The sequence below is a fragment of the Equus asinus genome, chromosome 9 (genome assembly GCF_041296235.1).
Source record: "Equus asinus isolate D_3611 breed Donkey chromosome 9, EquAss-T2T_v2, whole genome shotgun sequence".
In the NCBI taxonomy this organism is placed as follows: domain Eukaryota; kingdom Metazoa; phylum Chordata; class Mammalia; order Perissodactyla; family Equidae; genus Equus; species Equus asinus.
This window is the reverse complement of record NC_091798.1, coordinates 80,438,777-80,465,493: the sequence shown is the minus strand read 5'-3', so window position 1 is coordinate 80,465,493 and position 26,717 is coordinate 80,438,777. Positions and strand designations below refer to the sequence as shown.

Genomic DNA, 26,717 nt, shown 5'->3' with positions numbered 1-26,717 from the left:
TCTTCACTATAGAAATTAAAGGGCAATTTCTTTCCTTTATATATCCCTTTTTTAAATATAACAAACCAATCAATGAGTGTTCATAGAATATACTATACAACGCACTGACTTAGTGCACAGATAATTTTAACAAGTTATTTGTTCTCAAAGGATTATCAACCAAAATGGAAAAAAGGCATAGCGTAAATATTAAAAAGTTATACAAGAGAAGAGATAAAAAAATTAAAGTAAAAATTATCATCAGACCCTACATAATTGGTTATCAAGTAGGTAGTGTAGGGGACAGAATTTAGAGAAAGAAGAGATCTTGTTACCAGTAACAAGAAAGGAGACACATGTTACTACTTAAAGAAGTCTTACTTGGAGAGAGTCAAGATGAGCTTCAATGTATGGATGAAGTAGAGTAGAAGGGCATTTAGAAAAGGATGATTAGTATTGAAACAGACACCAAAACAAGGATCAGGCTTGAGGACAGTGAACAGAGCAGCTTACCTTACCTGAATGGGAAGAGCTCAGGTGGAAGCAAGCGGTTAGCAAATGAGAAAAGTAGGTAGTAGTAAAAACATGGACAGCATACAGTAAAAATCAAAGGAATCTGAATTTCATGCAGTGTACAATGAGAAGCCACTAAAAGTTTATGAGCAATGAACAATACAGTGAAAGAATTTTAGAAAGATGAATCTAATAGAAGTGTACAGGGTGAACTAGGAATGGAGAAACCATTTAGGAAGCTCCAGGTATGAATTAAGATCCCAAACCAAAATAATAATGATGGCAACAAATGGAAGAGACATCAAGGAAGAATTGATCAAAGCTAGGTAACTAAAAAAAAAAAGAAACAGAGTGAAAAAGCTACTAAAATGCTACCTTTTTCATTGTGCTAAGTGTGAGATCCCCAAACTACCCCAAGCACCAATTTTCCCTTGCATTTTTATAAACAATTCTAGATCTTAAAGTTGACATTTTTCCCTATTAGCATTGTGTCAACATCAGACATCACTTATGTTGTTTGCACCAGAGAAAATGGGTTGAGACTGTTACTAACATGTTCAAATTAAAAGACAACACTCCCCCAACGTGGAAAAAGAATGAGTCACCAGAAAAAAAGAAAAAAACAGTGGGAAGAATACAGTAAGAACTGTTTAAATCCTATAGTTTGAAATCTTTTAATTATGTGAATGAAAACTAAGTCCCTCCATAGGAATGTATTTTTACATTTAAAATACTACTTACTTCACCATGCAAAAAGGAGTTTCTAAGAAGACAGAGGAGTACTATTCAATTTTATTATAGCACTTAACTGTGAATATTTAAAATGGGTCCATATTTCCAAAAACCGTTTAGTTAAAATACTTATTTAGAAATGTATTTTTAACCATCAAAAATGCAAATCATTTTAACAGAAAAAAAAAATTTTAACTATACTAATACCTTTAATTCATGATAATCTATTGCTTCATCTTTGTCTGTGTCAAATAGTTCAAAAGCATCTTTAATTTCCTGTTTCTGTTCTTCAGAGAGTTCTCTTCTTTTTTTCCTCTTTGTTTTGTCTACTACAAGCTCATTTCTATGAAACGAAAAAAAATTATTTGGTCCACTTTAATCATATTTTCCTATGCTTCCAAATGATTAAAATAAGATTCCAAAAATGCAACAAAAAAATTAGTCAATGAATAATCTTCTAAAGTTCTAAAAAGGAAGTATTTTGGAGAAAGATAAATTTTCCTTATATGAGTCAAAGCCCTGCTCATTCCAGTCTAAACTGCTATAAATCTGCACTGCCCAAAACTGAAAAGTGTTATAGATTATTAAAGGAAATAAAGACCTAACCTTCCTTCCTCCTAGCTTTGTATTTATTCCCACTGTAGAAGAAACAAGAACTGAGAATAAGAAACATTATTTTTACGTCAGATACCTTAACAAAAAGCACCCATACTTATTATTTACATCATTCTACAATATAAAGTGTTAAAAAAAAGTAAAATAAATAATTGACCATCACTATATAGTTGGTTTACTTTTGACAGTGCTTATAATTAAGTTATCAAAATTGCTACAAAAAAACATATACTTTAAAAATTAACTTCCAAAGTATTCTGGCTTTGAAAGTTAAAAAATGCTTTTAGATCACATGCTTCTAATAGTTTGGGACTTTATAATTTCTTCCGTTGATACTAATAAACCTGCCAAAATACTGACTCCAAAAATATCACGAATATTAAACACCAAAAAAAAGTACATAACATTTGTGCTAATTCTATATAATAATGTGACGAGTCAATGGTCTTGTAAATCTCACTTAACGTGGAAATGCAGATTTCTCATAAATTCTGGAAAAACTTAAAGGAAAAAAAGGAAATTTATTTTAAAAGCCAGAAATCTCTTCCTTAAGAGATGTCGACCTAAGTGTTCCAAATTTTCAAATGGGGCTGCAACATCTGTAACAAGAACAAATTCTGAAAGAAGAATTCTGTAAAACATTAAAATGTAAAACTCAGTTACTTGCATTAGAACAGGTTATCTATTTGCATTTGAAGTTTTGGTCTCTGAAATCTACAAAAAAACCAAAGGCAAGAGACGGCTAGAAATGGGCCAGAAGGGTTATGGTAAAGCTGAGGAAGATCTTTCTTCACATAAGCTTGGACATTCCCGCGGTCAGTCATTCTCTTCCCACAATTCCGGAAGGCCCAGTCCACAACCGACCGACAAATGACCCCATCCAAGGGTACCACGATTATCCCTTAGCAGAACATGGCACCTTTTTAGAGTGGCGTAACTACACAGATATTTTCAAGGTAAAATGTCTAGATGGGGCTGGGAGAGGAGCAGAGGCTGGAAGAGAACGAAAGGTAAAGAAACTCAGAAATTTAGGAAATCTAAGGGATTACCAATTAAAGTCACTAAATTATACCGTAAAGCAGGGGGAAGGGACCCCGGACGAAGAGCAAGGAGGGCTTTTATGTTATTTCCAAAATGTACAGGTAAGTACGTGAGCAGCACCGCAGCTGAGGTGGGGGCTATGGACCAGGAGCGAGGAACTGAAGGAAAGGATGCTCCATGGCCTGATTTCTCGCAGAAACACAGCAAGAAGAAACCTCGCGATATTTCGCTTCCTCCTTGCAACTAAAACAGCTCTTTTCGGCGGTCCAAAGCACAACGCGCTGATAGATATGACTACCTCAGCAGAAACGCACGGACCCCACACCTGCGGGACACCAGGGCCTCCAAGGTGAGGGGTCCGGGCCCGGGAAGGTTGGCCGAGGCTCCTTTCCCTGGTCCCAAATTGCCTCCCTTCCACACACACCCGCCCTGGGGCCCGCTGCGGGGTGTGGAGAGCATTGCCGCCTCCTCATTACCGACCTCAGAGTTAAACTCATTTTCTCTTCGGACAGAGACGTTTCTCTCAAGAACGACTTTAACCCCCTACCCAAGGCAGCACGACTTCCGCACCCGTTCAACAGACACCAACGACCTCGGCGGCCTCAAGGACCTCCCACAAGGTAGTCACTTCTGAGCTGGATTGGTTGAAATCGCTAATGCCCTGCCCATTGAGGCGGAAGCGTCACTATTTTCCTGCTTTCATTGGGTGCTTTTCACGTCAATCAAAGACACCGGTCGGCCGCGTCTCCGGTTGCCGCTCCCGCCCCTTTGATTGGCCTGTTGCCTCTTCCCCGAATCCTTTGCGGAGCCTGGCTCTGTGGGTCAGAGTCTCTGCGTGGGGGTTCGGTCGGTGGGTGGCTGGCCCTCGCCTCGCGCGAGGAGGCCTGCTGCCTGTGGACGACGGTCCGGAGACAAGACGGGCCGCTCCCAGGAAGGGAAGGGAGGGAAAAGAAGAGACACGCCGGGGCCATCTCTCGTAGTAGCAGGGAGTAGCAAATTTCGAGGTCTACGAAATTCGGCTGTACTGCAGTCTAAAACCTTGGATGGCCTAAGGACACGAGGAGTGTGTTTAAAACGCAGACTGAAATGCCTCTTTCTCCCATTCTGATTCTAGTAGGCCTGAATCTGCATTTTTCCCCCTTACAAACTGTTCCAGTGATGCTGAGGCAGGTGCTGTGGGTTACGTCTGGATAATCACAGAGGTGGATTATTAGGCTATTTACGGTGAAGCTGCGCCTAAGCCGCCCTTCGCTCGCTCTTCCTCCTTTGAACGGATTTGTTCGCTTATGTCTTTTATTTTCCAGTGCTATAAACTGCACGAATATAACACGATGTTATATTCACTACCAAAGCAAGTCTCTTGAAGCTCAGTCGGGTGTTTACTATGTTTACTTGTTCATGTCTTCTATAAGAATGAATTTCTTGAAGGCCAGGACTGTTTCATTTAACTCTGTTCCTCGTGCCTAATACAGTGTCTGATGCATAGGAGCTCAGTAGATGTTTGTCGCATTGAATGGAATGTTGCTGTGAAAACTCGCAAAGTACTGAGCTAAACTGCAAATCTCATAAAGGAAGAAAATAGCCTGCGGGTCGGGGTCGAGCAGGGGAAGGAGAAGATACATGAACACTATGGTATGTGTACAAAGAGATAGATATACAGGTTTAGAGAAGGGAGAGAACATAGCAGGGTAGAAGAAAGGCTTCTTGAAGGAGATGACGTGTGTTAGGCCTAAAGGATAAGCTAAATTTCAACTAGTGAAGGCAGGATGATGGAATAAAGCTAAAAATGAATAGCTAAAAGGTAGCCCCCCCCAAGAAAAAACAAAAGTGGAAAAGGTAGTCTCATAATCTAATAAACTGGTTCTAGATAATACCAATAAAAGTGACAGCTTTTTGGAAGTGTAACAAGAAAGGGAATATTGCCACTAAGAAGGTTGGTATTATAAAAATTATTAAAATACTTTATTTAACTTCATGATGCCAATACATATTAATATCAAAATGAAATAGTCACTTCAAGGAAAACAAAGATAAGGACTTAAAAAAGATAGAAAAGTGAATTAAGTCAATAACTATAGATAGGACTGAAAAAAATGGTGCCAAAGTTCTGTACCACAAAATAAAAAGGCATCCAGCCCACTCAGATTCATGGGTGAGTTTTAAAAATTCTTGAAGAGCGTACTCTTGTGCTTTAAACTCAAAGCATGTTGGGGAGAGCTTTTTAGCTTAATCTTTGAAGCTAGCACAAAATCATTTAGAAAGCATTTAAAGTCACTGAATGTATGCTCCGTGATGAGAGTGTGTGCTTTGTATGTGCGTTGCTCACCATTGTGTGTGCCTGGCTTATATTTTATGTTGATTAGTGAACATAGGTACAATAATCCTAGATGTTGACAAAATCAATCTCGTATTATCTTAAGGGAATATTTCACTATAACCAAATAGAATTTATTTTTAAAGTGCAAAGATAGTTCAAAGTATAAATCTGTATTAATTAATTATGATTCCAGGTTTAAGAGATCATCTCAATGTCCAAAAAGGCACTGAAAATATTCAATACCCATTCCTAATAAAATATATATTAATAAACCAGATATAAAAGGTAATCTTTTTAACTTGAGCAACATACTTAAAATGCCAGTGTTTCTCAAACCTAGTCCCTGAAATGCTAGAATTTTGTGCTTTGTTTACTGTCATTTCACGAAGAATGGATGGGCAAGTATTTGCGGGCAAATAATTTGGGAAAATAGATTTTTAAATGTTAAACTGAAATGTTTTCAACAGGATATCTTGTTAAGGGAATGATAGGGAAGTTACATGCATCACTTCTGCTCATATTTTATTAGTGAGAATTAGTGACATGTCCACTCCTTGCTGCAAGTCAGGCTGGGAAAAGAAATCTCTAACCGGAAAATCATGCGCTCTGCTAAAACTTGGGGTCAGATCCTCTATTACTAAAGATAAGATGGGATTAGCAGTTCTGCTGCAGACACCATTAAAGCAGTTATCAACACTATCTTTAAAATTCTAATCAATGATGTAATAAAACAAGAAAAAAAGTGATATATAAAATTAACATTGTGTCTGTCTGGATGATATGATTACCTGGAGAAATCCAAGAATATCAAAGTATTGGAATCGATAAAAGAATTCAGTAAAGTAGCTGATTATCAGAGAAATTTGCAAAATCAGTAAGCATTTACAAAATAAAATTATAATAGCGATACAAAATTCCTTCGAATAAATTTAACAGGAAACCTATAGGTAGAAAATCGCAGAGTATTACTAAAGGACACGAGATTTGAATAAATTGACAAAGAACCTATACTCCTAGATAGGAAGATTCAGTATTGTAAAAATGTTGATTATATCCTAGATTAATCTGTAAATTTAATATAATCAGAATAAAAATTCTCACATTTTTTTCTTGAATTTAACAAAGTTATTCTAAAGATCATCTCAAGAATAATTGCATAAAAATAACTTAGAAAATTGTGAAAAAGAATAATAACACAAAAATCACACTACAGGATATCAAAATGTATTTGTTACTATGGTAATCAAAATACTAAGTCCAGAGCCAGAACCAAAAGAAGATAAAACTTCTCATTTAAGAAGGTAGTGGGATTAGTAGTTGGTTTAGACTTCCTCCTGAAACCTTAATGAAACAATAGTTGAGAAATTAATTTCTAATACTGATGTGACCTAGACGGCTACCATCAGCAGACAAGATGTTAGAAAAAATATCTGAAAGATCGAAAGAGATAGGTTCACATATCTTTCATCAAAACAGCTTGTTGACCAATGAAACAGATCATCAAAATGGAGTTTCAAAATTTGCAGGAAGTGAGTAAAGCTTCAGAAAGTGTTTATCTACCTGGCAGAGTCCCAAGAGAGACCCTAGATTTAGAGTTGTCTGGTACAAAAGAAGTGGAAATGAGAAGAGGGCTAAATACAAAAGCTCAATTTAAAAGCTCTTCGGGAGACCACTGCACTTCAGTTTCTCCAGATTCCCCTCCCCAGTATTCTCTCTCTTCATGTTTATCTTGAACCCCACTCTTAAAAATGAATGAAGGGGCTGGTCCCATTGCTGAGTGGTTAAGTTCAGCATGCTCCACTTCAGTGGCCCAGGTTTAGTTCTGGACACAGACCTACACCACTTGTTCAGCAGCTATGATGCGGTGGCAACCCACATACAAAATAGGAGGAGATTGGCACAGATGTTAGCTCAGGGTGAATCTCCCTCAAGCAAAAAAAAAAAAAAAAGAGAAAGATTGGCAACAGAAGTTAGCTCAGGGTGAATCTTCCTCAGCAGAAAAAAAAAAAAAAGAATGAAGAATCAAAAATCATCAGAGAGGTCCTGGCCTCATGGCCAAATGGTTGGGTTTGTGTGCTCTGCTTCAGTGGCCCAGGGTTCACCGGTTCAGGTTCTGGGCACAGACCTAGCGTCACTCGTCAAGCCATGCTGTGGCAGCATCCCACATAGAACTGGAATGACCTACAACTAGGATATACAACTATGTACTGGGGCTTTCAGGAGGAAAAAGAAAAAAAAATAAAACTGTAAACAAAATATCATCAGAGATATAAAGAAAATCAAAAGCATGAAAAATAAAACAAAGAAAACAACTATCTAGGAAGACTCTGAGTCAACTTAGGAACCAAAAGAAATTCATAATAAATTAAGAATATTAAACTTCCAAAGAGGTCACCAAGAAAATATTAGAGAACAGGATACTCTGAAAAAGAACATTCTGAGAATAAGAAAAGACTATTGAAAATAAACATATGATGGCAGAAATTAAAAATTTAATAGAATAGTGAGATAATTTAATTGAAGAAATATTGCAGAACATACAGCATTCAGACAAAAACATGGAAAAATTGAGAAAATATAGAAGATTAATCCAATAGGTCCATGATATGACCAATAGGAATTCCAGAAAGAGAGAGCAACAAATGAGGGAGAGGCAGAAAAACATCAAAGAACTAAGTGAAGAAAAATTTTAAGGAACTGAAGAGTAACCAGTCTCCAGATTGATAGGACACACCGAGTACTGAACAAAATAAATGGTAAAAGAAATCACACCTAGCTACATCAACAAGACATTTCAGGACCTCAAAAAGAGAAAGGTTAGCTTCCACACGCAAGAATCTGATCTCCTATAAAAGAAATTAATTGAACTAGCATCAGATTTCTCATTTGAAACATTAGATACCAGAAGATAATACCTTCAAAATTGCAAGGAGAGATTATTTTGAACTTAGAATTCTATTCCCTTTCAAGGCAAAAAATCAAGTGTGAGGACATAAAGATTTCAGAAAATTCAATCATCATATACACTTTCTGAGAGGTGTACATGAGAAAAATAAGAATTAAATACAATATTGTATTTATATTAAGTAATTATAATCATTTATATTTTTATATAAATGAGTATAACATAAATATAACATCAATATTATTTTTTTACCACAATGAAAAAGAAGAACCCTCACTATGAAAACAAGTATAATAAAACCAATAAAGAACAAAAAATGTCAAGGTTAAAAAAATTAAAAGGCAGATAATGAAGCAGGAAAAATATTTACAAAATACATGAAGGACAAGGGGTTATTTTTCATAATATAACTGAAACCTGTTTACTATGCAGTCTGACCTTGACCTGTTCCAGACCAGAAAAAAGTTTATTTTGTTTTTTTCCAATCACTGCTTTCAAGTGTATTTTATCAAATCTCTCTTTCCTGTTGCTTTATTTCTAGGGCATATCTTGTAGCTTTCTTTTCAATGTTGATTATAAGAATAAGTCCCATTTTTATAATTACGATTCCCTTTGTAGTATTAAAAGATCCGATCTAGTCTATGGCAAAACTGCATCTAGTCCATTGCTTTTCCTATAATAGATAAGTCGTATTGGTACAAATTGGGTGGCCATATGGAAAAAAGATAAAGGTGGGTCCATATCACATACTTGACTCCAGGATAAATCCCAAATAGGTGAATGATTTATTTAAAAAATGAAGTCTGAAAAGTACTAGAGGAGAGTGTGAGGAAGTACTTTTATAATATTAGAGTATGAAGTCCTACATAAATTTAACACAAAAGCCAGATGCTATATAAGTATTATAGACTGAAATGTGTCTCCCCAAAATTCATATGTTGAAGCCCTAACCCCCAATGTGACTGCATTTGGAAATAAAGCCTTTAAAAGGTAATTAAGGTTAAATGACGTCGTAAGTGTGAGGCCCTAATCCAACAGGACTGATGTCCTTATAAGAAGAGGTAGAAACACCTAGGGATGTGCTCACACAGAGTAAAGGCCATGTGAAGACACAGCAAGAAGGCCGCCATCTGCAAGCCAAGGAGAGAGGCCTCCAGAGAAACCAACTCTGCTGGCACCTTGATCTTGAACTTCCAGCCTCCAGAAGTGTGAGAACATAAATTCCTGTTGTTTAAGCCACCCAGTCTGTGGTATTTTGTGATGGCAGCCCTAGAAGATACAATAAGAAAAGATCAACAGATTCTACCATATAAAAAGGAAACATTTCTGTATGGCAGAGACTACATTAAGCAAAGTAAACAAGCAAACAAATTAAATGCTTGGAATTCAAAGTAATAAAACCGCATTAAAAATGGTAAGATCATTGATTTGTGACGGAGAACTGTATTTTCAAATATTTCTGAAGTAACACCACACAGATGACTTTCTGTCCCAAGAGAGAAAAAGTTATTTTGTCTCAGGGTGTCACCAGTCTAATCTAGTGGCCTAAGTGAGCATTGCCAGTTGGAGTATTATCAGATATTATAAGTCCGCTGATTGAATTCAATATGAAGTACCCAACCTAACCTCTTACCTCTTTTGACCAAGAATGTTTAACTTGAATTTAATTAAACCTTAATACCTAATTTCCCATTTATAGGAAATGTAGGAGATAGAGAAACTACTTTCAAAAAAAAAAATGGCACTGTGAGAAAACAATCAGATAGACTCAGAAAGTAACACATTCTATAGAACAATTGGCCATTCTCTTCAACAAGTCAGTGTATGATTAAAGTCCCTAGATTAAAGGGACTTAAAAGACATTACAACCGGATAGAATGCCTTGTCCAGGATTAGATACTGGTTTGGGCAAAGCAAATGTACAAGGCATTATGGAGGCAATAGAGGAAATTTGAATATGGACAGGGAATTAGATGGTATAAAGAAATTGCTACTAATTTTGTCAGGCATTCCAATAACATTTTGTCCATCTTTGAAAATGTTCTCTTTTTCAGACATGCAAATTAAAGTTTTAGACGGGAAATGTTCAGAATGTCTGTAATTTACTTTAAAATGGCATACAAAAAACAGTTTAAAAAAATTAAAAGAGACAGTGATAAATTCTAGAAGAAAATAAGACAGGAATGAGATAGGCACGGACCAGGGATTGAGTACTATAGAATTGAGAAGGTCTGTGAGAAAGTGACCTGTGACCTGAGATGTTAAATGATTGCCAGCTGTGTCACGTTAGGTCCTCTGAAGTCTAGGTGACGAGATAGGATTAGTCATGAAGGAGTTTAGGAAACATTTTTGAAGGATAAAGGTGTGGCAAGCAGAAGGCAAGAGAGTCTTCAAACTACAATACTGTTTTGACATCTGAGAGAGCAGAGCAGGAAGCAAGGACGACTGGGTCAGAAGAGCTTCAGAGTGCAATGCAGTTGTAGAGAAGTCTTAGGCCAGTGACTTGCCTCAGAAGAAAAACTGCCCTATAGAGGAGTCCTGTGTTAGCCATGGACGGCCAGCTCTAGTACCCCTGTTGTACTCGGTCATCGGCCGGGCGCAGCCCAGGGTAAGTGTGGCCTCAGTGTAAGTGGATCTGAGGGTATGGCAGCTGGAAGGTGTTAACTGTGCTCCTCACAGCAGGTTATCTTAAAGAGAGATCTGACCAGTTCGCCTTCATTACTGTTGCACAAGCCTTGCAAAGGTCTGTAGGGAGAGAATGTCAAAAAGAGGACATGGCAAAGGCCCTAAGATAGGATCAAGGTTGGTATATTTGAGAACAAGAAAGAATTCACTAAGTTTGAAGCATAATGAGAGTCACAGAGTGGTACAAGAAGTCAGACAGATAAGCAGAGTCCTAATCATATAGAGCCTAATAGACCATGAGGAGGGGATGAATTTTATTTCAAGTGTAATGGAAATCCATCAGCAGGTTTTAAACAGTGAATTATTATGATCTGATTTAGATTTTAGAGCCAAACTTCCTGAAGCACTAATCTCTATTTACAGCATCCATTTCCTCATACCTCATTTTCTCCCAACCCACAGCAAATCTGACTAACATCCTTACCTCCCTACTGGAAGTGCTTTTCCTAGGTCACCATAGACTTCTTAATTGCTAAGTTCAATTGCTTCTTTTCAATTCCCATCCTAGTTGTCCCCTGGGTTGCATCTGTGTGTTGACCACTCACTCCTTAAAATTGCTCATGGCTACTTTTTACAACTCCTTCCTGGTTTCCTTTGGCAGCTTTTCTTCATCCACTCCCTAACTCTTACTTTTGGGTTTTGTTTTTTTGTGTTTTTTTGTTTTTTTTAGAATTATGTCCTTAATACGTCCATGCTATCCCTGGGCCCTTTTACTTCCTAAATTTCAACAATCACTTAACATGCTGATGACCCCAAAATTTCTCAGATTTTTCCCTCTAGCCCTCTATTCTCAGTGTTCAAGCCTAGATTTCCATTTGTGTATCGTGTATTTCCATCTTAATGGAAAATAATATACCCAAGCAAAAATCATTATTTTCTAAAAGACTTCTTATATATTCTCTATCTTGCATAATGGCATCATCAGTCACTCAGTTCACATAACTGCTTGGAATAATATTTACCTCCTCACTATTGTCAAAGTATAATTTTGAAGATTTAAAGATATGACTGTTATACAAATCTGGAATGAATATTTTTCCAAAATCTATTTAACTCTTTAATGAGGAAACCACGAGATGATAAAGCTGATTCACAGAAAAATTAGAGAACCTGAGTATATATAGGCAGTCACAAAAGGCATGCTGAAATAAGTTTGCTGAGTTACAATATCCTACAGACTAAAATAAACTATAGCCTTTGGAGTTACATTCTCTACCAGATAAAAATCATTGCATCTCTATAGGGCAAAAATCTGCAAGTTATCATTTTACACAGTCTTAGTCCTAATCATTGGCAAATAACAAATCAAACAAAGGTATGCCTCCTAGAGAATTATGTAATCTTTGGATAGATCTATTAAGCAATATTCCGTAATGACATACAGCCATCCTTTGGCATTATTTCCAAGTTTTGGATATTTTTTCTTACACTTTCCCTTGATCCCACATCACCATCATGTGGTGATGGAGCTATATGTTAAAGACAAAGCTGCCTGACTCCAATGCCTGTGTTTTTCCCCATGAAAAATGTGAGTAGTTGGCAAATTCAAGTCGCACACAGAAGATGAGCAGGAGTAAGGATTGCGAAAAGGCTTCTAGTTTTCAAAATTAGTAAATCACAATAATTAAGAAAGTATGGCATTGGAGAAAGGACAGGAAAATATAACAATAGAGTAGACCTATTAATACAGTCAGTCGATTCACTACAAAGACACTAATACAATTCGACAGGAAAAAGAAGACCTTGCAATAAACGGTGCTGCAATAACTAGATATCACACACAAAATAAATGAACCTGATTCCTGCCTCTCACTATATAAAAAATTAACTTGAGATGGATCTTAGACTTAAATATGAAAGGAAAATTTATAAAGTTTCTAAAAGAAAACATAGGAAAATATCTCCATGACTTTGGGGCATGTAAGATCTCTTAAACAGGACTTAAAAAGCATTAATCATAAAATTAAAAACTGATAAATTAGATATCATCAAAATTAAAAACTTTTCTCATCAAAGACACCCTTAGAAAAGTGAAAAGGCAAGCCACAGACTTGGAGAAAACAATTACAATGCATATATATCTGACAAAGCATTACAAGTCAATTATAAAAAGACTGAAAACCCAATAAGAACATTGGCTAAAAGATATGAATAGGCACTTTGCAACAGTGGATATCTAAATGGCCAATGAGCATAGGAAAAGGTGTTTAACATCATTAGTCATTAGGAAAATACCAGTTAAAACCACAATGAACATGGTCATGCATGTACTAAAATGGCTAAAAGTAAAATTTTTTTTTTTTTTGAGGAATGTTAGCCCTGAGCTAACACTACTGCCAAACCTCCTTTTTTTGGCTGAGGGAGACTGGCCCTGAGCTAACATAACGTGCCCATCTTCCTCTACTTTATATGAGGGTCACCTGCCACAGCATGGCTTGACAAGCAGTGCATAGGTCCGCATCAGGGATCCGAACCTGCGAACCCCAAGCCGCCGATGTAGAACGTGCAAACTTAGCCACTTCGCCACTGGGCTGGCCCCTAAAATAAAGATTTTTGAAAGATTAATAATATGGAATGGTGGCAAGGATGTGGACCAACTCTCAAACATTGCTGATATAAGTGTAAAACAATACAACCAACTTGTAAAATTATCTTTCTCGACTAATGTTAAACATTCAATTACTTTATGACACAGCAGTTTCACTCCTGGGTAAATAGCCCAGAGAAGTAGTATGTCTCCCCAGAAAAACTTTCACAAGAATGTTCATTGCAGCTTTATTCATAATAATCCCAAACTGGAAACAACCCAAATTTTGATTAATAAGCAAAAGGACAAACAAATTGAGTTATATTCATACGCTGGACTAGTCTAAGTGATAAAAGAAAAAAAAAAGAATTATTGGATGAGTCAACAACAAGATGGATACTCATGGATATTGTTTTGAGTGAAATAAGTCAGATACAAAAGAATGCATACAAATGAGTATATAGTTCAGCATTCCATTTATATAAAGTTCAGCAGCAGGCAGAACTAATCAATGTTTATAGAAATCAGAATAGTATTACCTCTGGGCAGGCAGGGATGGAGCAGTAGTAGTGATATGTATGGAAAAGGAGCACAAAGGAACTTTATGGAATGTTGGAAATGTTCTGTATCTTGATCTGTGTAGTGGTTACAAGAGTGTATGAACACGTAAAAATCATCTAAGTGCACACCTAAAGTTTGTGTTTTTATGCATTTTATTAGGTATGTTACTCATCAAAAAATAGTAGTTTCTTGGGGGCCAGCCCTGTAGCCTAGTGGTTAAGTTCACACACTCCACTTGGGTGGCCCAGGGTTTCTCCAGTTCAGATCCTGGGCGCAGACCTAGCACCACTTGTCAGGCCATGCTGAGGCAGCATCCAATGTAGCACAACCAGAAGGACCTACAACTAGAATACTCAACTATATACTGGGAGGCTTTGAGGAGAAGAAGAAGGAAAAAAAAAAAAAAAAGATTGGCAACAGATGTTAGCTCAGATGCCAATCTTTAAAAAAAAAAATTTAATTTCTCCTGGGGACTTTGGTTGCAATTTTTATAGAGTTAGGGGAAAGAGTCTACATGCTAAAGGGTAAAAAAAATGATGAAGCAGTGAGAATTAACTTCACTTTGAAGAAATTTGACTGTGAAGAGGAGAAAATTAAGAAATTAGTAAAGATATCAAGTCAAAGAAAATTGTTTTTACAATTCCTTTAGAATAGAGAATGCTTTATTAGGAGAGAAGAAGCCAGTGGAGAGGTACCGGTTGAAGATAGGGGTGAGGGAGAAGAAGAGAAAGTTGATAAGACTAGATGTCTTGGAGTAAAAAGTGGAGGATTATCTAAATAAAGAGAAGGAAGATGAGCAAAGAGAGGTAGAGTGAAGGAACTGAGAGACTGTGAGGTAGAAGATAATTTGGGGATTTTGTACCTGTTCTCAACCTTATTAGTAAAACGGAAAGTAAGGACATCTACTAAAAGTCAGCAGGTGGGGGGAAAGAGGACTGGAGGAAGACTAGAGGGTTTGATGAAGCCAGTTAGCTATTTCATTAGCTGCGAAATCCTGGGCAAGTTACTTTACTTTTTGAGTTTCCTCATCCTTATGATGAGTATTACACACCTCATGGATTTGCTGTGAAGGTTAAATAAGCTAACGTATATAAAGTATCCTATAAGACAGTTGGTAAATGCTAGTTCCCCTTGAGAAAGGAACAGAGTTGCTGAAAATTTTCCTCCATAAATAGCGTGAAAAACAAATTGAATAATCTGGAGTCAGGATAAAAGACCCAGTGGAGGACAAGGAACCTGGTCACGGGGCATTTCCTTAACAGATGTGGTTGCTAGTGAAAATGAGACCCTGAATACCTTATGTATAAATATTTAAAAGTCATAAATCAAGCTAGCAAGCTGGTAAATTAAATATGTTCTATCCTCCTACTTTGACAAATATAGATTCATAATGACCTGAAGTCCAGGATCAGAGTTAGAATTCTAATTCTTTGGTGTTCTACACTGAATCCTGGTAATGTGGGAAGAGCCACACTAACTCGCCCTTTTCTTCCTTCTTCCACCTATGTCCCACACTGTGAGGGGCATCCCGTGTACATGTGTGGATCCTTTAGCCTGAAAAGGCAGGCTCCATTCTCACCCTTGGCTAATAGTAGCCATGTGGCCACTCCAATGGCATGGTCCTTGCCATGCAAAAGCCCTAGAGGCAGGCTCAGAGCCATTTGGGCAGGGAATTCTGGGGTCCCAGGTATCTGGAGCTTGGTCCTGTAGGGAATATATGGGTTTTAGATGGGTAGGGGAGGAAAAACAATTTTTCCTCTACCCTTCTGAGTTCTTGCCTGAGATCCCTGTAATAAAAGACAGATTAAACAGAGAAAAACAAGCAGAAGTTTATTAACATGTTTACCTCATGTATACATGAGAGATATCCAGGGAAAAATGAGTAACTTGATGTGGCTTAGAACTCCAGCTTATATAGTGTCTTCGACAGAGAAAAGTAGATTTGTAGAGAAGTAACAGGACAAAGGAAAGCAATTTTAGGCTTCCAAGGGTAGCAAATTGTGGGAAGGTGAATATATGGGAGGAAACTAATGGAATAAGGTAAGTTTGCAGATTCCTCTGGTACCATCTTTGTGCTAATGAGTCTGTCTCCAGTAAAAGGAGAATTTGTATCCTATGTTTAGGTAGAAAAGGGGGAGGATAGAGAGAACTTTTCCTGCATTTGCTGCCTCGTAATTGCCTTCAACTCAAAATACCTTTTATGTCAAAGTGGCATATTTTCAGACAGTATATTCTGCTACCCTTCAGGTGGATACATCTTCTTTGGCCCCTGAGAGTTCTCACTTCATGTAGGGTGCAGGTGAAGAAGTGTGGGAGTTGGTTCCATAGCATGGGGCCCTGAGCAGGGGCCTCTTGTGCCCAGAGCTAAGTCACATTCAGCAGTGAATACAAGTAGATTCTAATAGATTCTAATAGTGAATACAAGTAGATTCAAATCTAACAAGTAGATTTGACTAGAAAGAGCAAAAGACAAGACCAAATTATGCTGAAAAATGTAGTGAAAATGAAGTACAACCTATAAATCCTTAAGAAGCTGCTTTTCACTTAAAAAGTAAGCCATCTAGCCTTTTGAGTTGTTTAGACGGATTGAATGCCTCCCTGTGAAGCACTGCATAAACCTGAAAATGATTTATTAATCTCAGATCTACTCTTCAAATCAGAATATTTAGTAGCCAGCAGTGGTCTGGTAACAAGCTTTTGTGAGCTTTGGTTAAAGAAGAAAAAATTTCATAATCTCTTTGTCTGGCTTTAGATTTCTTAAAACCAAACAAGTTGTATTTTGATATTCATGTTTGTAGATTCATAGGATGTCTTTGAAACTAAACGGTCTTCTTATCACAATAGTCAGAAACAAAGGATTTTGCATTTTTTTGTGATGAATTCTCATTAGCAGTGAGACACTAAACGTGCTGCTGAATACAGCATAGAGGAGAAGATTAATAGGATTATTTTTAGCTACCACCTACATACTATAGGCAGACAACATCAAGAGCAGGAGGGAAATAATGGTTCTTCTAGTTTAATAAATCGTAATGTTCGTGAAAAATTCTTCTCATTCCTCCCAAAGTTGGGGCATCTAATTATATAAAGTGATTACTGTGGCAACAGCTTAGATATGAAGAGAAAGAGAGAGAGAGAGAAAGGAAGGAGAGAAGGGTGAAAGAGGGAAGGAGGGAAGGAGAATTAGGCTATTAAACAAGCAAAAAAATAGTTAAAAGAAAAAAGTATTTTGACTGAAGAATAAAATGTGGGAATCGTTAACTAGAAGAGAAAAGAAACACTGAAAAAAATTATGTTTAGAGCTTAAACCCATCAATATCTGAATGTTAAAGTAAAGATAAACTTTGTGACTATAGATGAAAGAAGTTGATAATCACAGCCTGCATAGCATAGGGTGGGAAATATATACATATTTCTAAGTTATGTAATAAACCCTGCAAGTAAAATTCAATAGAATATAAAATACTATGTGAAATAAGGTAAAAGATTACATGTTATATGATGTACATATATTATATATTGTTATATATGACATATAATATGTTTCTATATTATAATAGAACCTAAAATATGTGAGAAGACAGCTCACATGAAAAGATCTACAAATAACTTTTAAACATATGATTTGCTCAGCTTCTCTACAAATAAGGTAAATTTTCAAATAAACTACAATGAGATACAAATCTTCACCTACTGGATTTGCGAAGATCTATGTTTAGAATTACAAACCTACCATGGAGAATTAGCAGGAAAAGTCTTCCTTAAGCATTGTTGGGGCCGGCCCATGGCTGAGTGGTTTAATTCGCGCGCTCCGCTTCAGCAGCCCAGGGTTTCGCCGGTTCAGATCCTGGGGGCAGACATAGCACCGCTCATCACACCACGCTGAGGCGGCGTCCCACATGCCACAACTAGAAGGACCCACAACTGGAAATACACAACTATGTACCGGGGGGCTTTGGGGAGAAAAAGGAAAAGTAAAAAATCTTTAAAAAAAAAAACAAAACATTGTTGATTAGGTAATTTGGGGCAATCTCTTTGGAAAGTCTTGGAGTTCATATTTATAAAAATTTTAAATGTTCATACCCTTTGAACCAGCATTTATACTTCCCAGAAAGTATTCTGTAGATATACATGTACTTTTGTGTAAAGTATGTGCAAAGCTATTCATTACAGCTTATAAAAGAAAAAAATTGGAAAATTACTAAATGTCCACAAACAGAAGGCAAGTTAAACGTATTCATTTACTTCCATAGCATGGAGATTTTACATACCTGTTAAAAGGAATAAGGCAGATCTGTATGTACTAATATGTAACAAGTTTGAAATATATCAAGTGAAATAAAAGAAAGTACAGATCAGTGTATAAAACATACTATCATTTGAGTTGGAAAAAATAATAAAAATAAAGAGAGATTGACTTCACAAAGTCAATACTCTTTAGCCAAAGACTACCAGAAATACCTGTAGTTGAACAAGTTGAGATTATTATTATTATTTTATTTATTTGTTTTGCCGAGGAAGATTCACCCTGACCTAATATCTGTTGTCAATAGTCCTCTATTTTGTATGTGAGCTGCTGTCCCAGCATGGCCACCGATAGACGAGTGGTGTGGGTCCATGCCCGGGAACCAAACCCAGGCCACCAAAGCAGAGCAGGCCAAACTTAACCAAACTTAACTTACTCCACTGATACTAGAATTCTATCTGTTCCTGCATTATGCCCAGCTTGTCCCTACTTCAAGACTTTTGCATTTACTCTTCTGTTCTTCTTAAGTTCTTCACAGGACTGGCTTCTGATCCCTGCTCAAGTGTCAAACGAATACTTTTTCCTAAAGTACTAGAAGAAGGTTTGTAATTCTAAACTTGGCGAAATTGGTGACTTCAACCAGACCACATTTAATGAAACACTGGTGTTGGAAGCCAGATTGGATTAATTAAAAATAGTCATAGTACGGGGCCAGCCCCGTGGCCAAGTGGCTAAGTTCGCATGCTCTGCTTCAGTGGCCCTAGCGTTGCACCGGTTTGGATCCTGGGTATGGACGTGGCACCGCTCATTAGGCCATGTTGAGGTGGCGTCCCACATGCCACAACTGGAAGGACCCACAACTAAAATATACAACTACGTACTGGGGGGATTGGGGGAGAAAAAGCGGAAAAAAAATAGTCATAGCATTTGTATTGGCAATCAAGATTTATGCAAAATGTATTTGGAAATTTTCTTCTAATTATGAGAACTATAAGGTGGAAAACGATTTAAACTCACAGATTTACCTGGTAATTGGAGAAAGAATTTCTTCCTGTAACCTGACTCTATTATAAGTCCATCCCTTCCTGCTTGCCCCTCTCCCCATTTATTATTTATAGCAAAGGTTGCAAACTTCTGGCCTCATGACCGGATTTTGCTTGTAGATGTATTTCATTCAGTTGCATAGTGTTGGCTCACACAGAATTTCTCAAATTTTAAAACTTGAAAAGGAAAGAACCCCTATCTTTTAGGGATACATATTACTAGTCTGTCTCCTCCCACCACATCATCACTAAGAATCTTTCCACAAGACCATTCTGTTTCTCACACGTTCTTTGAAAGCTGTATAAACACTGAAGTCTTTACAAATGAGGTGATGTGATGTCTTCAGTTGGCTTCAAAACTATACAGTGTGTGTGTATGGGGGGTGGGGGATGGTAGGGATTTGGTCAGGGTGTGGATGAAACACAATTGGCCAAATGTTGAAAGTTGCTGAGGATGAATGAGTACTCAGGGGTTGATTATACTATCTTCATACATCTGTATATGGTTGAAATTTTCCAGAATAAAAAGATTTTTTTAAATGTGATGGAAAACTAGGATAGTTTTTACCATCAAGAAACATACCCAACCTGAGAAGGCACCCTAGTCAAGGAGTTAAAACTCAGAAGGTGAGGGGAGAAAAGTGTGCTTTGGCAGAGGGAAAGATGGCACGTGGATGTTTAAAGCTATACCATGTTAATGGAGGAAGCCAGATTGCAGTGTGGTTGGAGCATAGTAGGAACAAACATCTGTGGAGTGCTTTGTGCTCATTTCTATGTGCTGTGTCTTTTAGGTGTTTTCTCATTTACTGCTCATACATCCTGTGAGGTCAATATCATAGACAAAAAAGCTGATGCTGGGACAAGTTAAGTTACTTGTCTTGGGTCACAAAGCTGGAACTGGTACGTTATGGGAGAGTAATATCACTGCAAAAGCCAGATTGCAATGGGCTGAGGAAGAGATGACTAGAGACCAGGACCACCCACCAGCTAAATAAGACCTATGGAAGGTATGTTTAAAATGGTTCCTTTGTTGTTAGCATTTAAAAACCAGGGACAAAGAACAAAGACTTTTGATTTCCAGCTTCTCTTAAAGAATGGAAGATTTAGCATCACGGATGCTGTACCCCCCTCTCTGCCAAGGCACTGCTGCCCCCTTTCTGTGGCACTTGAGCTCTCTTTTTTGCTGGAGTCCCTTTCACTCATTATTTTACTGTAAATGTACTGCTTCACTTTGTGAATTATGGCCTATATAAGCATATGAGCTCATTTATATACTAATTATATTCAACCTGGAGTGTTATGGCACACTGGTGTGGGTCTGATCAGTGAGAGAGAAAGAGATAGAGTCACAGAAATTCAATGTGATTTGTCCACCACATGTTGAGAACTACAGTCTAAACCACTTCTCTAGTAATTAATCTCATACTCTATGCCTATTGTAATGTCTCTTGCAGAGTTTTCCTGTACTATAAATGCTAAGAGCCATATGAATGAGTGGTGTGATAATAAATACTTGGGGATTCAGAGGAGAGCATGATTATTTCTGTAATCATTAAGATAAAGAATTTTAAAAGTTGGGTTGAAATTTTATAAGAGAAAAGAAAGTGTTCCAGATGGAAGGGAAATTTTGTACTTTCATCTTAGGAAAGCAAAAAATACGTGCTGGGAGTGGAAAATGGACTAGTATATTTGAAGCTGAGGCTCCTTTATCCAAGTAACCCTAAGTCAGGATTGGATAGCATCACAGCAGTGTTAAAACTAAAAAGGAATTTGCAGATCATCTGTACCTGAAACCGTTCTTTTCACAGACGGCAACCAAGATTTTAAGAAGTTAGGTGATTTGCTTAATGTCACACAGCTAATTGGTGAAGGAATTGAGATTAGATCTGATTTCTAATGTTCTTCGTCCATACTTCCCTTCAATGTGGGTTATGTGCAATATAGGCAAGGAGAGAAAGATATGAGCTACTGCTAAGTTTTAATGACCTCCAGTAGCAGTTGCCCTTTTCCTTTCATCACTCGCTTCAAATTCTTAACCAGGAACTAACCCATGAAAGTGCAAGGGGAAATCTGACAAGTAGAGCAGAGGGTTTAGAGTAGTTGATGTATCATACCATTTCCTGCCACCACATCATTACATTTGACCTCATTTAAAAGTGGTCTGCTCACTTCTAAATATCAGATGACTACCATACTATGTAAGGGGAAGAAACTGCATGATGAATTTTCAGCTCTCTCAAGTAGACATGAAGAGAGGAAGCGTGCTGGCAGGCAAGTCTCAGACTAAGACTTCATAATAACAAGGATCAGAATCTGAAAAGTAGTCAGTCTCAATGTTACCTAAAAGAGACTGACAGACTGCCTCTGGCTTTCACTCCACAGTTGGTGATGCGTAGTTTGGATCTTGGAATTTGGGACTGGCGGTATAGCATAGTGTTGAGACCACAGGCTTGGATTTGAATCCAGGCTCTAGCCTTTACCAGCTAAGTGATATGAACGATTTGTTTAATCTCCAAGTGTCAGTTTGCATATATATTAAATGGTGACAGGACTAGTTCCTACCATCCTCACTGCGTTGTTGTGAGAATTGAGTACCTTAGTTTGGGTTTCCCCCAGAGTAAACTCTAAGGTGAAGATTTGGATTCAAGTAGTTTATTTGGAGATCATCCCAGGAAACATGGTGAGGGTGTGATAAAGTGAGACAGGAGGGAATCCTACTGGGGATCCCTTATCAAAGGGCTGGGAAGCTAGGAAGGGTAGTTATCCCCAACCTCCACTCCTCATGGATTGAGGGTTGCTCCTGGGGCATTGACTCGCAGACACTTCTGGCTTACCCTGAGCACAGGTCAGACACACTCCAGGGTCAGAGAAAGCCCTCACATGGAAAAGTTCAGGGCTTGAAGTAAAAAACTGCGTTTTTACAAGAACTGTCCATCAGGGCTACAGGTGACCTCTGGAAGGGGTGAGGGATGTGGGCAGGGCACTGACAGCGTCTTCTATAGGGAGACGATGTTTTGGTGGTAGTAGCATCTGGAACATAGTAAGTATTCAACAAATGATATAGCTACCTAAAGTACAAAATACTAAGCAGTGAGAAGGCAAGGGGAAAGTCCTCCCAGTTACAAAGCAGGAACACTATCACCAAGGAGATGTGATGAATGGAATCAAACCAGAAACCTGGAATTCATCCTTCACACTACCTTCTTCCTTTCATCCCTACCTTTTTCTCCACATCCCATCAACTTAATCACTTTAACATCTCTCCCTTCTCTCTTCTCCATCCCAGCAACTCTGCCTTAAAGCAGACATTACACGTTTCCTGCTTGAATTATTGTATCAACCTCCTACCTGGCCTTCCTGCCATGCTCCTTTACTTGCCTCACCCTGACCCCAACTCAACCCATTCATTCAGTACTATCAGAATGCCTTTCCCAAAACCTGCTGTGATGCAATTACCGTCTACTTCACTACTTCAAGTACTTTAATGATTCACCACTTATTTCTGGGTGAAATTAAAACTCTTTAGGATACAAGACTCTTCATGATCTAGTCCTGCTTACTTCTCCAGTGTCATTTCCCTTGTGCCTCACTTTCAACTCCTAAATTCCAGATAAAAAACCTTTCTTGGTGACTCATAGATGCCACACTTTCTCATCATTCAATGCCATTGTCCATGCTTTTCCTCATCTTTCTTCATCTAGAAAACTACTGGTTTTTATTCAAGAATCCAAGTTGGTATCACCTTCTATGAAAAACTATCCCTAATATTTACCTGTTGGCGAAGTTGGAGAATTCTCCCCTTTTCCTTAAGGTTCTTATGGCTGATCAAATAATTAAAAAGGCAGGTTAGCAGGAGAAAATCAAACGAAGCTTAATAGCGTGTACACATGGGAGAAACTCAGGAGAAACTGAGTAACTCAGCCATCTGGCCGAGGCTGCCTGTTTAAATATCTTCAGCTACAGACAAGGAGGACATTTTGGGGTAGTGATTGGGGCTTCAAAGAGGAAGAAGGCAACTCACATGGAAATAGAAAAGCAAATGTTTGGTAAATAGAACTTTGATAAGAGTGAGCTTAGCAAGGATCTTCCCAGTCTACCAGATACCCAGAGTTATCTATGGTGAAAGCTTGTCCTGGGGACAAGCCTTTATTTAAATTTCTTTTAGGCAGTTGGAGGCAGGGGCAGGGAAGTTGGTCGAATGTTCTTCCTGAGTCTTCTGAGCCTTTATTATCTTCAGCTTGAAATAATCCGCATACCAGAGTTGGCGCATCTTGAGGTGGCCTGCCCTGAACTCCATCATACCCTTCCCTCTTGGTCTGGATCGGTGATCAAATAACATGTCTGTGTATCTCTTAAAACTTACCACTTGTATTCTAAATGTCTGTTTACTTTCTCTCTTAGTAATCAGATCAGTATTCTTTATAATCAGATACTGAGAATCTGCAATCTTAACAAGTACTTGAGGTGGTTTTTATTCCCACTGAAGTCTAAGAATCATTTTATTATACGAAGAGCTTCCTAAGGGGAAAAACCTTTTTCTCTATGATTCTAATGCCTAACATTGCACCTAACCTATAGTTGAAACTCAATAAGTAACTCTTGAATTAGTAAATACAATTGCCTAAGTTTTGAGTATTTCCACTCTTTCACAGAGATTTTATCAGGTTGCCACCTATGGTAATAAGACTCATTAAAAATTATTCCCCGTACAGATGGTATTGTAAGTTGGGGATCTCATTGGTGATCTGCCAGTCCTTCAGCTAAGTGACTATTAAATTTGACCTGTTGTTCCACTCTTTCACCCTTGATTGCCTTAAAACCTATTTCATGAAAAGTACTTAGTCTTGTTGGTTTTGTTAATGAAGTCTAAAAGAATGGTTCTCAAATTCAGATATATCAGAATGACTTGGAGAGCTTGTTAAAAATAGGGATGGCAGAGTCCCACCCCCATAGATTATAATTCAGTATTTGAGAAAGGAGGGGCAAGGCTATGTATTTTTAATAAGATCATGAAGAAGAAATTATCCCATATAATAAATAGATCTACATATTGTATAAATAAAGAGAAGGTTGACATCTCTACAAATTGATAGACATATTTTATTTCCTCTTGACAAATACTGTGACCTGTTTCAAAAGAGGTTATCAACACACTTTACAAATAGCTCTTGAAGTTTAGCAGTGCTATAATATTTTACCTTGATTTGCTTGCCTAGTAACATAATATACCTTAAGAAAATCCACTAATTTTTTTTCTTTTGCTCTTGGCATATATCAAGGTTAATTGCATACTTACCAAAGTTAGCCAAGGAATTGGGAGTGTGGTCATCCAACTTTGGCTCCTGTGTACCCATATGACTTCCTTCCTGCGTGCAGCCTTCTTGCTAGATGACAAAATCAAATCTTACTTCAAACTCTGAGTCTATTTTTATTTTCCGTAACAACCACAGTGCAATCTTTAGTTACCTGAGCCCTGCCAACAATTGAGGAGGCTGCAGGGTGCGTTCAAGTACACAGTAATACCCCTTCCTTCTCCTTGTCTCTCATATATTACCCAGGGGTGGCATGGCAATCTCTGCCCCGAACCATTTTCATAGTTGAAGCTTTCATCATTTTATACAGGGATCATAACTGAGTCTATCTGTCCCTCTGTCTAGGTTCTGTGTCTCCCCTCTAAACTTTATCTACCCTAAAAGATGCCATGAAAAATCGTCTTTTGTCTTGTTTGTCCCAGGCTGGATGGATTCTGTCATGGCGCTCTCCTGACCAAGGATGAGAAGGGAGCTCTACTTTGCTAAATTCAGTGTAAGTCATTATGGTCCCCAAAGTGTAAAATTTGCTTTAAAAGTGAAATCGGAGTACTCAGAAATTGAAAAAATAAGTTTCCTTTTGATGATACCCAAGTATGTGATGATTGGAAAATCCAAGGGGAAGCTGGGAAAATCCCTATCATGGCCAGATGGAGTCAGAATATCTGTGCAAGCTATTGTCTCTCATGTTGTTATTAGAATGAAATAGTTCTATAGAACAGTAGAGTGATTCTGTTTTACATAGGGCTATAAACATTTATACCAGTGCAGAAAATAAATGGTAATATCTCTGAATTTTATGTTTATCTGTAAATAAAATTTTTCTAGATTTATAAATATAATTTTTATAAAATTAAACCTCAGTTTTTTAAAGAATTTCATAAAATGTATTTCTTCTTTTATACTCAAAGTCAATGATAAAATAATATTTTATTTAATGGAGTATTCTTTTATAGCCAATTTTGCTGTAATGGAGCTACTTAATAAAAGCAAAGTTCCTGGTTTAAGATCCTGGCTTTAGAGCATATTTTAGAGAACATTGTTATTACAACTGTACATACTATATACCTATTTATTTTATATAGTTCCTTTTTAAAATTTGATATGAACTATTAATTTGATCATTAATTTTATTTCATTATTTGGTTTAGGCTATATAACATCTGACAATTTCTACGGTTGAAACATTGTCTTTTATTAATATATTGTTCAGTCATGAACAGATCTTTGCCTGTTCTAATTCATATCCTACTGAGCTTAATGGATAAGGAATATAACCTGAAAAGAAAAAGAGTGACCAAGTCTGAAACCTTAATTTGAAAAAGTATATTAATAGTTGCTTTCTAAAAACAAATTTTTTTTGTATAGGGCCACATAAAGAAAATACTAATGTGAAACTTCATGAGAAAAACTGTTTCACTGAATTTCTTCAATTAAACCACTAGATGGCAATATCCTTGTTTCTTTGTGAATCAACGAGACAAATGGCTCTTGAAGAAAACACTCAATTATATTTTTTAAAGCTCTGACCTCAGTTACCAAATTGTTATTCCTCCCTTCTAAAGAAAGAAAACGACAGAGAAGAAAACTCAAGTCCAGTGAGAGAGTACTTTATTGTGGTTGGGTTGTTGTGAATGAATGTTCTCCTTTAATAAGCAGGGAAGTCACTGGGGCATGGAGGTGGAAGAGGAGTGTCTTCGCTCTGGAGCACACAGAATTCCAAGGTGTTAGGCCCATAATGAGACTCCACACAGAAAGACTCGGCTGAAGCAGTGCTCTTGACTCTGTCTTCATTTCTTTCCACTAACTTTTTTCCTTTCTCATCTAATTTCACCATCTCTAAAATTTCTTTTTCCTCTTTGTGGATTAAAAAACACTGCCAAGGGTGGAAGGAAGGATCTGAGGGCAGACAAACCTTGTGGAGGAGATTCCTTTACCACAGAAAATTTTATGTACTGCATTCAAAAACTATAGCCACTATACCCCAAATGTTCTTTTTACCTCAAGATCACTACTACTAATTTTTGTATAATTTAGGTTTACATATTTAGTAACCTGTCTCAGTTTCTTTTTTAATTGGAGCTATTGAAATATGATAATCAAAGCATCAGGTGTAATGTTCAAAAAGAAAAAAAAATTTTTTACTCTCATGTGAATATAAAATGAACACATTTGAAAGATTTTATTCAGCTTATTAATAATGGAATCAATTTAAAGGAAAATTTCAAAAAATACATACATACA

The 26,717-nt window shown here is 37.3% G+C and overlaps 1 protein-coding gene and 1 long non-coding RNA gene across 3 annotated transcripts in view; one reads left to right on the top strand and one right to left on the bottom strand.

Moving 5' to 3' along the window:
• Positions 1-3,518, bottom strand: part of CETN3 (centrin 3) — a 14,918-nt gene extending 11,400 nt beyond the window's left edge. The window contains exons 1-2 of the mRNA XM_014857077.3: positions 3,361-3,518; positions 1,432-1,567 (exon numbers count right to left, since the gene is read on the bottom strand). Of these exons, the coding sequence (XP_014712563.1) occupies positions 1,432-1,567; positions 3,361-3,377 (153 nt within the window). The 5' untranslated portion in view covers positions 3,378-3,518. The remainder of the gene's footprint in view (positions 1-1,431; positions 1,568-3,360) is intronic.
• On the top strand, positions 3,391-26,717 carry LOC123289791 (uncharacterized). 2 transcript variants are annotated; one of them, XR_011505944.1, is made up of 3 exons: positions 3,391-3,500; positions 24,899-24,969; positions 25,842-26,717. It is a non-coding gene; the product is annotated as an uncharacterized lncRNA (long non-coding RNA). The 2 variants fall into 2 exon arrangements; XR_006533964.2 differs by lacking the exon at positions 3,391-3,500 and adding an exon at positions 19,964-20,171.